At 38.9% G+C, this 11,566-nt stretch overlaps 1 protein-coding gene across 3 annotated transcripts in view; it reads left to right on the forward strand.

Annotated features, from left to right (window-relative positions):
- Window positions 1-11,566, forward strand: part of fasn (fatty acid synthase) — an 88,497-nt gene that overhangs the window by 21,711 nt on the left and 55,220 nt on the right. For all 3 annotated transcript variants that reach the window (XM_043714700.2, XM_043714699.2, XM_088000593.1), the window contains 8 exons: window positions 66-188; window positions 1,710-1,825; window positions 2,596-2,730; window positions 2,928-3,387; window positions 6,305-6,492; window positions 6,584-6,773; window positions 9,271-9,365; window positions 11,355-11,489. In XM_043714700.2, the coding sequence (XP_043570635.2) occupies window positions 66-188; window positions 1,710-1,825; window positions 2,596-2,730; window positions 2,928-3,387; window positions 6,305-6,492; window positions 6,584-6,773; window positions 9,271-9,365; window positions 11,355-11,489 (1,442 nt within the window). The remainder of the gene's footprint in view (window positions 1-65; window positions 189-1,709; window positions 1,826-2,595; window positions 2,731-2,927; window positions 3,388-6,304; window positions 6,493-6,583; window positions 6,774-9,270; window positions 9,366-11,354; window positions 11,490-11,566) is intronic.

Consider the following 11,566-nt stretch of genomic DNA (forward strand, 5'->3'; position numbering starts at 1 on the left):
AATTATTTACTTCTGAAGTGTACTGTTCCTAAAATCTATGAAGTTGTGTTCGTTTCTATTTCCAGGTGATGGGTATTGTCGATCTGAAGCAGCTGTGGTTGTCCTTTTGACCAAAAGATCAGCAGCCAAACGAGTTTATGCTACAATAGTTAATGCAGGAAGCAACACTGATGGTTATAAAGAGCAGGGTATGATGGTCCTTTTAACGTTTTAATGATCAATTGGAGGACTAAAAATTTTGTTCTGAGTGCTTAGAACAGCTCAGTCCTCTAATCTGTGCATGGAAATAATGTCTTTAATTTTAAATGCTTGTAAAAGATTTTTGTAAGTATACAATGAAAGGAAAAATTCTGGAGGTACATAATTGTCTCAAACATTGCTTGAAGTGAGCTGCATTATAACAACTTTAATGGTTGAAGCATATTTCTAACTGAGTTGAGTGGTTGTTGGGACTTGCAGGAAGAGAGGAAGTTTATAGGCATGATGCTAAAGGATTATAAAAGTCCTTCCTTTGTCAATATAAAAATAAATCTAATTAATTAGTTGAGTGAGGATCAGCTCCTGAAGCATTGTAGGGTGGTGTTGCAGTAGATAATTGTGTGTTCTATATAGCTACGTAAACACATTCTTGAAAACAGTTCAGAAATCCCACTGGAATATCTTTTAATAGTCAAGTACCTGTTTTCACTGAACAGGATACACTGATCACTGTGGGTTGTATCGCTGACAACAGGGTCATGTAGGCCTTTCAATATATATATATGTGTGTATTCAAATTCCAATTTCTGTTGAGGTTTATTATACAAATATTCAATGTGTTTAGAGTAATTGATGTATTATGTCAATGCTGTCAAGCAGCAGAATGCTATCAGGCCATGATATAATTGTTCTTATGCTGAAAATGGAGAAAAGCCATTTGTTTTCAGTGCTGTAAAATTATCAAAATTACTGTATTTTGAGAGCTTCATGAATCCAAGTCATAACTCGTTTTTTTTTAAAAGTCCATTTCCAAACAAAATGGACTTGAATTGCTATGTACTTGTTGTCTCTTATTGCTGAATTGCAGTAAAACTGTACAGTGAGAACATTTCAACAAAATAATCTCTTGAGAGTACTGAAATTTACCTAGGAAATCATTCAAGTAACTGGATTTCCCCTTTTGTTAAACTTGCTCATGTATAAGTCATTGAATAACAAATTTGAAGTTGATGAGAATGGAATTATGCTGAGTTAGCAGTGGAGTCCCTCAAAAGCACACAAGCTTGCCTGCTACAGTAGCTTCTAGGTGAATAAATCCAACTGACTTTTTGTGTTTTTGACCTGTTCCTTACATTTAATTGGAAAACTAGGGGCAGGAGCAAAGGATTAATATTCTGCTCACCAAGTTGATTTTTCCCAACATCAGCTTCCGAGAGTTTGGTGGGGGGGGGGATAGCTTTATCATTTCATTCCTTTTAGCGAAAGCCATCTATTATTGTAAGGCAATAACTCCGTTTCAGAAAGTTTGGAAGATGGTGAAAGAAGTGTTTTTTTTTAAGAAGCCACGTGCTTACAGATGTGTTTGCTATTTATAGTGTATTGTGTTGTTGAGAGTTTAATGAATGCAAAGTGCTGCAGCTCATTTGGTGTTTGTCTACAATGACGCATTACTATTGAACAATTTTACTGAGTGGTACTGAGAGTTGTGTTATTATGGTTTCTGCCTGTAGGTGTAACATACCCTTCTGGAGAAATGCAGCAGAAGTTAATGAAAGCGGTTTATGAGGAAGCAGGTATCTCACCAGCTGATGTGGAATATGTTGAAGCACATGGCACAGGAACCAAGGTCTGTCTATTCACCCATCTTTAATAATGAGCAATATGATTGCATGGCTACAAAGCCCAGGTTTCCTGTAATATTCAGTCAATTTGTGATCTAGCACAAAATGAGCAAATTTCAGTTTCCTGCTCACTTTAGTATCCACTAGTCTTCTAGTGTTTGCCAGATGAAGTACTCACTCGCTTAACTAAGGCACATACTGACATTATATGTTTGAAGTTTTATTGATCTCAATCACTTTAAGATTTGCCTGAATTATAAATGTGTTTTTATATTGTAACCTTACTTCTAAAATTATCCAGATTTTCTGAAAAAAGTTTTCAGTGGCCTTAGGGACAACGTTATTGATGAGGAATCTTGTCTATAACATGGTGTGGACAAGGGAGAGTGAGTGTTAAGTAGAAGGGGGTAAAAGTCTGAAGAGCACTTCAAAAGCATCTCAACCCACCCGCAGCAAAGATGCCCAGATTGATTGTGTTCTCTAAGGATACCAGTAGCAAGTGTGCAGTCCTGATTAGCTGCGGTCTGAAACCTGTTACCTCGCAGGCTTGCTACAGTGCTGACATATGGGATGATAGGCTGGTGAGAGGGCAACACTTCTTACCTTTTTCTCACTCCACTCTTTTTCAACTTCACCAGCCAGTATAAAGGAGGTTAGGCACTGTGCTTTCCGTGACTGGTCTGCAAAGGTTCAAAGGATAAATTGACTTCAAAAGTAGCAATCCAGTCTTTCTGCCAGTGCACGGCTGTCAACTGTTCAATTTTGTTTTATGTAGGTTGGTGACCCACAGGAGTTGAATGGAATTGTGAATGTTTTCTGCCAATTTGATCGCAGGCCCTTATTGCTGGGATCAACAAAATCAAACATGGGCCACCCAGAACCTGCATCAGGATTGGCTGCTTTGGCAAAGGCAAGTCACCTATTGGTTTACTCATTGCTTCTACACAGCTCCAACTGTTCTGTATTACAATAACTGGAAAATGCGCATGTTTTTGTTTGCTAATTTGTGGACAAAATGGATAAATATGGATGCACCTTCATATTGAATGATTCTTAACCTTGAGATTTAATTTTAATAGAAGTCTTGCTTCCTTTCTCCAATGTAAGGTTGTACTTTCTTTGGAACATGGTCTGTGGGCTCCCAATATTCATTACAAAACTCCCAATCCTGATGTTCCAGCTCTGCAGAATGGATGTATCCAAGTAGTAACTGAACCTGTCCCCGTGAAAGGTGGAATTGTGGGAGTTAATTCATTTGGATTTGGAGGTTCCAATGTTCATGTCATTTTGCGTCCCAATTTAAAGCGAGCTTCTCCTTCAGTGCCCCTGGCACTTCCACGACTAGTCCAAATATGTGGCCGTACCTCTGAAGCCGTTGAATCACTGATTGAGCAAAGCAGGCAACACAGCAACGATGTGAATTTTCTGAGCTTGCTGAATGATATTTCTACGATGCCTGCTTCAGCAATGCCTTACCGAGGTTACACCCTAGTCGCAAGTGAAATGGACGCTAAAGATGTGCAGCAAGTGCAATCTTCTGGAAGATCACTTTGGTATATCTGTTCAGGTTGGTGCCTTTGAAACACTCTATAAAATAGAGAGGAGTTGGTAGTTATGACACTGTTGGAATTAATGAGAAGAGCAAAAAAGTTTTAATGTCTTGTAAATCTTGTCATATTGTACAGATTTTGACTTCATGAAAATTTTAAATTTTTTAGACGTATGGTAGAGTCATACAGATATACAGCACGGAAACAGACCCTTCGGTCCAACCCATCCATGCCGACCAGATATCCCAACCTAATCTAGTTCCACCTGCCAGCACCCGGCCCATATCCCTCCAAACCATTCCTATTCATATACCCATCCAAATGCCTTTTAAATGTTGCAATTGTACCAGCTTCCTCTGGCAGCTCATGAAAACCCGTACCACCCTCTAAATGAAAAAATTGCCCCGGAGGTCTCTTTTATATCTTTCGCCTCTCACCCTAAACTTATGCCCTCTAGTTCTGGACTCCCTGGCCCAAGGGAAAAGACTATGCCTATTTACCCTATTCATGCCCCTCATAATTTTGTAAACCTCGATAAGGTCACCCCTCAGCCTCCGACGCTTCAGGGAAAACAGCCCCAGCCTATTCACCCTCTCCCTCTCGCTGAAATCCTCCAACCCTGGCAACATCCTTGTAAATCCTTTCTGAACCCTTTCAAGTTTCACAACATCTTTTCCGATAGGAAGGAGATGAGAATTGCATGCAGTATTCCAACAGTGGCCTAACCAGTGTCCTGTACAGCTGCAACATGACCTTCCAACTCCTGTACTCAATACTCTGACCAACAAAGGAAAGCATATCAAATGCCGCCTTCACTATCTTATCTACCTGTGACTCCACTTTTAAGGAGCTATGAACCTGCACTCCAAGGTCTCTTTGTTCAGCAACACTCCCTAGGACCTTACCATTAAGTGTATAAGTCCTGCTAAGATTTGCTTTCCCAAATGCAGCACCTCGCATTTATCTGAATTAAACTCCATCTGCCACTTCTCAGCCCATTGGCTCATCTGGTCCAGATCCTAAGGTAACCCTCTTGTAATCTGAGGTAACCCTCTTCGCTGACCACTACACCTCCAATTTTGGTGTCATCTGCAAACTTACTAACTGTACCTCCTTGTGCTCGCATCCAAATCATCTATGTAAATGTCAAAAAGTAGAGGACCCAGCACCGATCCTTGTGGCACTCCACTGGTCACAGGCCTCCAGTCTGAAAAACAACCCTTCACCACCTCCACCCTTTGTCTTCTACCTTTTGAGCCAGTTCTGTAACCAAATGGCTAGTTAGTTTCAAGACATCCAGCACTTCCTCCTCTGTAATATGGACATTTTGCAAGATGTCACCATCTATTTCCCTACAGTCTATATCTTCCATGTCCTTTTCCACTGTAAATACTGACGCAAAATACTCATTTAGTACCTCCCCCATCTTCTGTGGCTCCACACAAAGACTGCCTTGCTAATCTTTGAGAGGCCCTATTCTCTCCCTAGTTACCCTTTTGTTCTTAATATATATTTGTAAAAACTCTTTGGATTCTCCTTAATTCTATTTCCAAAGCTATCTCATGTCCCTGTTTTGCCCTCCTGATTTCCCTCTAAGTATACTCCTACTTCTTAGGATAGATTGAGTGAATCCTATCTATACCTAACATATGCTTCCTTCTTTTTCTTAACCAAACTCTCAATTTCTTTTGTCATCCAGCATTCCCTATACCTACCAGCCTTTCCTTTTCGCCCTAACAAGAATATATCTTCTCTGGATTCTCGTTATCTCCGTTCTGAAGGTCTTCCCATTTTCCAGCCGTCCCTTTACCTATGAACATCTGCCCCCAATCAGCTTTCGAAAGTTCTTGCCTAATACCATCAAAATTTTGGCCTTTATCTGAATTTGGGATTGCATGACAGACCATACAAGTTTGTAATTAATGAAATAATCTTTTTACAAAATACCGATAATGTGCTCTGACAGGAAGAAGAATTGTGGTACTGAAAAAACTGTGGTTTGATGAGAATATCGGACTTCTTGTTAACTTGTTGTTTGAGCCTTCAATTAAACTTGGTGCTTTGGGACTGAAACCAGACATGGGAGTGGGTGGGAAAATGCATCAGTGTCTGTGTTTTGGTGAATATTAAATCGATTCTTCTAAGTATAATGCGAGACTGTAGTTTAAAAGACTTAAAGCTATTCAACTGATTTCATCTAGGAGGATATTTTTGTTCTTAGTCTCTAATTATGTTTAATTTTCCAAATATAAAGAGGTAGACGTTTTATAAGGCTAAGTCGGCCTCTTTTCAGTGAAACATACTTTGGCCTGTCAGCCTTTTTAACTTCTACTACTTGAATTTTTGTTTTGTTGAGAACTCTGTGTGTTGGTAGAGAAACCATTATATGAATAGTTTCCCTGCAAGTGACATGATAATGCATACAGGAGAATGCTGACTTTTTTGTTTGTTTTTTATTCTTTCCTGATTTGTGGCAAGCATTTTTACTTGTCTCTATTTGTCCTTGAAGTGTGTGGTTTGTTAGTTAAGAGTAAGCCATATTACTGTGTAGTTGATATCAAATGTAGGCCAGACCAGGTAAGGACCAAGTTCTTGAATGAACAAGATGAGTTTTTGAGACAAATGATAATTCCATGGTCTCAGTTACAGAACATTTTATTACTTGCATTTTCATCCCTCTAGCTGGGATTTAAATCTGTGCCCAGCTAATTAGCCTGGGCCCCTGGATTACCAGCCCAATGGCACTAACATACACTTTCATCTTCACCTAATAATCAACCAATAAGTGATTGAATGAACCAGCTTTTTGCTTCAGTCTATTTTTATTTGTATCTTTTTGGCAGCACCAGTGAGAAGGTAGGGATAGTCTTGTACTTTATATCAACTGAGTATCGCTGAAGTGGCAATTCTACTGATGTGTTGTTATTCTCCCAGGCATGGGAGCTCAGTGGATTGGAATGGGTCGCTCTCTGATGAAATTGGATATATTCCGTGAATCCATTCTGCGTTCTGACAAAGCATTAGAAACGACTGGATTAAAAGTATCTGAACTCCTTGTGAGTGCTGAAGATACAACGTTTGATGATACCGTACATGCCTTTGTAGCCCTTGCTGCCATTCAGGTAAACAAAAAAGTTTGGTTATTTGTTAAATATCTTACCATTCTAAAAAGAAAACCGAATTCTGCAAGTCTCATTCTGCTTTTAACTACAGATCGCTCAAATAGACATGCTGAAGGCTCTGGGTCTGCAACCAGATGGCATTGTTGGTCACTCGGTGGGGGAGCTGGCCTGTGGCTATGCTGATGATTCACTAACTCATGAGGAAGTTATATTAGCTGCCTACTGGAGGGGGCGTTGCATCAAGGAGGCCAAATTGCCAGCGGGGGCAATGGCTGCTGTTGGTAAGTGATTGAATGACCATCTCACATCTTAAGTTTCAAAAGCAAAACTGTTGAATTCCTTGGGTGGTTCAGTAAGTCCTTCAAATGAGTCACTGAAATACATAGCCTGCAAAATTTTCAAATTGATCTCTGTCAATTCGGTGACCACAATTTCTGGATTGGTGCTCGGCACCAGCATCCCTGGGCTTGGTACAATTAGCAAGACTTCTTACTCCTGGACACAGTCCAGTGAAGAAAGCTGAAGCAGCAGAAGTATTGATGTCACAAATGTTAGGTGACATCAATGACTTGGCTGAGGTGAAAATCCTGCTGACACGAATGTCAAGGCATGCATGTGATCCCTGGTAGCATATAGCTATGTAATTGGACCCCAGCAGTGTATCAACTCTGTCAGGAAGGGAGGGGAAGAGAGTCAGCTGATTATGCAAACTGTGAGAGACCTATTCAACAATGGAGTGAGCTTCAGCTTGCTTTGATTAATCATATAGAATTTATATTCCAGTCTATGGATGGAATGGTGTTCCTGTTTGTTTTATGTCAAGACCAGCACTGGTTCCAATTTAGTTCAGCCACTGTTGGGTTTCTGCCCAAGATGAGTTTGAACACAATGATCTGAGCCCTGATTAATGATATGGGATTTTTGGCTGGCCGGAGATACTCTGCGCGATGATTTTGGGTAGTCTGAATTCAGAGTGTTGCACCAAAATAAATTCATAATTCTGCACTTTCTAAATTGTCAATCTCTTGCAAAGATCTGATGCAATCGCTGTTATTAAAGGTGGAAATGATCTGAGTTGTGTATTTGACGTTCAACTTGGAAGTACAACTTGTATTTCACAGGAATGTTATCAACCAAAATTTTACACCAAGCCACTAAGGAGACACTAGGGAAGATAGCCAAAGCTTGGTCAAAGGGATAGGTTTTAAGAAGCATATTTAAAGGAAGAGGGGTGAGGAGCAGAGAGATTTCAGGAGGGAGTTTTATAGCTTAAGGCCTTAGCAACTAAAGGGATGGATGTCAGTCGTTGAATGATGAATATCTGTAATCTCCAATACATCAAAATTGGAGGAGTATAGATATTTCACCCGGTTTGAGATGTGTACCATTGAAATGAAGCAGAGGGACCTTTTGCTATTCACTGAGCTATAAAGTGGTTTAAAAGTGTTGGATCCATGATTGGAAAGTTGAAAGGTTCTGAAATGTTCTTTAAACAAAAGGTCTAAAATGGAAAATGTTCCAATGTGCTCCTCAACTTTGAAATGATGAAAAAGAAATTGACCAGAAGAGGCTCCAAACCAGGAAAGTTTTTCACTTGGAAGAAATTGAGTGATAAAGTTATTCTATAAGGTAGAGTAATAAAGTAGAGGAAGCTTTCTGCAGTTGATTTGATGATCTATTGATATGGCCTTCATATCATTTATTGTGGGCTAGAAAGTGACTAATATTGGGAGTGTCAATAGTGCAATTCTTCATATTACTAGTCAACTCCTGAATGAGCACCACGTTATGATTCCAGCTGATTCCGATGCCATTACCAACCAAGTCAGATCCCAGATAGAAATTTGGTTTGATAGATTATATTTTCTTTTTGTTTAACAAGGTGATCTTTCACTAACCACAAGTCCACAATGCTTCAGGTTTGATTTCAACAATAAAACACAAGTTAATTATGCAAAAGAAATGAATTTAGAATAATGCATATTACACATATTTTGAAAAAAATTAAAGCCCATGGAAAAATGCTATTCTATCTATTTCAACACCATCACCTCACGTTACTGAAACACCAGAGGCAATTAATTCCTTTCTTGATCACATCCATATGTTTGACCGACCTTTTTTTTTTCTTTCGATCCCCAATCTTGAGAATTGGGTTGCCTTTTCCTTGGTTAGTCATAAAACTGAGCATAGACTTTCTCCACTTCAATTAATCCCTTCCAATTCTAACTAAACACTTCTTGTCTGGAATTTTTAACCTAAAACCTTTACATGGGGGAATAAACAATTTCCAACAATTTGAACACGCTCCTTTCTTCAGGAGAAACTGCTTCATACATCTAATTCCCACGACTACCTCTGCCAATTGAATACAAAGGTTTTCCAAGCTATGCATATTTTCCTTAAGCAAATAAAATGACAATTCATGGTTCTTTTAAACAGAAAACAAGTTAACACTCCTTTTTAATGTTTACTCATAAAATTCTTCCAGTAAAAACAAATTCGCATTATCATCCAGAGGCTCCCTCTCTCTTTTAATCATTTAAAGAGTATTGTGTCTCCAACAACCCTGTCAAGTTAATCATTAGCATACACGCTCTCCTACATGTGGACCAAAACCTATCTGCCACTAGGAAAGTGGCCATCATTTTCAGGGAAATTAGTTTATCATAGGTTATGATCAAGTTTCTTTCATGAGAGTATTGGCATTGTAAGAAAGAATAAGAATGTGGCACATTGAGCTAAATTGTGATATTTTAACATTTCAATATCTGACAGGGTTGACCTGGAACGAATGTAAGGTGCAGTGTCCAGAGGGAGTAGTTCCAGCCTGCCACAATGCAGAAGATACTGTCACCATCTCTGGACCACAGGTAAGACACTGAGCAGTAGATTGTAATGAGGCATCTTCCAAGTTTAAAAATAAAAACAATCCTTGGTCTTTTTCTCATTTATTCATTTGTGAGATGTGGACAATCACTCATAAGGTCAGCATTTATTGGTCACTTCTAAATTATTTGAGTGGCCTTTTCAGGGGTAATAGCAACCACAGTGATGGAATCGAGTGCAGACTGGGGCTGTATAGGTAAAACAACAGATTTCCTTTCCGAAAGGACATTATTGAACCAATAGCATTCTTGTAACAATTCTGGTTTTGTGGGCACAATTACTCAGAGCCTTTTTATTTAGAATTCCAGATTTATTCAGCTAAACGAATTTGAATTGCTAAGCTATTGCACTGACCTTTATTGAATGCGTGTCTCTGGAGAAATTTACTCCAGGTCCCTGGATTACCAGATTGATTGCAACTATTAAAATGGCTGCTCACCACATGTTCTCAAGGGTGCTTTGGAATAGGCAACAAATACTGATATTGCCAGTGACACCCACTGCACATGAATGAATGTGAACTAAATAAGGCAGTGATAATGTTGAATTCATGTAATTATAACTCTAAACAGTCCATTATTGGAAGGATTGTAACCATGAAAGTGATACATGGATAATGAATGGAATGAGGCTGGAATGAAGGATTCAACGTTTTTTTAAAAATTCATTCATGGGATGTGGGCATCACTGGCTAAACCAGCATTCATTGCCCTTCTGGAGTTGCCTAGAGATGCTAAAGAGTCAATCACGCTACCCCGTAAGTCGAGAGTCACATGTAGACTACAGCAGATAAGGATGACAGAGTTCTTTCCCTAAAAGACGGTCATGAACCAGATGGGTTTTTCTCCAACAATTATCATTAGACTCTTATTTCCAGATTGTTATTGAATTCAAAATCCTTTATCTGCCATGGCAAGATTAAAACATTGTGTGTCTCTGGGTTAATAGTCTAGTGATGATACCACTGGGCCATCTAATCTCTAGAGTTTGGGATTATTTTTAGTGGAACAGAGAATTAAAGGGATCAAATCTGGATCTGGTCAAGTGGAGATTGGTGAAAAAGACACTGCTTGAAGTGAAAAACAAGAATGTAGGGTTGCTAAATGATTTTTTTTCAGAAAATGCATTATTATAACACTTTAAAGACTGGAGTTCCACTCAAGTGAGCTCAGCTTTTTGGTGTAGTTTGCTTGTGTAACCGAAACTGTAAGAGCTAATTGCATTCAATGTAAATTAACTTCCTACAGTCTTTTGCAATATGACATGCTAGAACTAGATGCTGCCCACAAAACCACAAAGGGGGGTTTAGCTAGTTGTCTTCCTTTTGTACGTTTTGAGGGAGGCACCAGCACTTTAGCGGGATCCTCTGACTATAAAAACACTGATTAAGTTTATTCTGAGAGGATCTTCGTGCATTTTAAGAAATGGCTCCAAAGGGACTGACTGTTGTACCCTAATTTAGTGAGAAAATAGCTTTGCACGTATGCAAGAGTAATTTTCAGTAATTTACAACATGATACTCACAAGTAGATTGGTTTTATTTATTTGTGATGATTCAGTGACAATTTTCAGCTTTAGTAACAAACTTTACTGAGCAGTTACTTTCTTAAATAGATCAGGAAATATTTTTAGGACAGATTTACTTTTTTTTAAAATCTCTAATTCATGTAAGTGTTGCTTTGCTTTTTGTGATTTATGGAAATAAGCAGGAGTTCTGAGGGTCAGCGTTTGCTGATTGCCCCCAAAGTGAAAACTGTACCCAAGAGTATTGTACCACATGTAGCTGTTGAGGCAATGACCATGTCTAGTTTTAAGTGAATGGGATGAATATTTGAAAATAAATAACATAAATAAACAGCAAGCTACTGGGCAAACATTTATCTCCCGATTCAGGATGGTCAAAATATGTTGTTTAGTTGCCTCTGTACTATTAATTTTGATTCTCATTTTTTTTTTCTCTGTTTCCATGTTAGGAAGCTGTAAGTAAATTTGTGGCCAAGCTGAAGGAGGATGGCGTCTTTGCAAAAGAAGTACGCAGTGCAGGCGTTGCATTCCATTCCTACTACATGGCTTCCATCGCCCCAACACTTCTAAGTGCACTGCAGAAGGTAATGGCCATCATGTCTCTGGAAAATGCTTTTGAAGATAAAGACAGGACAATGTCAATGCTGTAGAACTGCATAGA

This window comes from Chiloscyllium plagiosum, unplaced genomic scaffold (assembly GCF_037043375.1).
Source record: "Chiloscyllium plagiosum isolate Xiang-an unplaced genomic scaffold, Cpla_swu_hap1 HiC_scaffold_25, whole genome shotgun sequence".
Taxonomy (NCBI): domain Eukaryota; kingdom Metazoa; phylum Chordata; class Chondrichthyes; order Orectolobiformes; family Hemiscylliidae; genus Chiloscyllium; species Chiloscyllium plagiosum.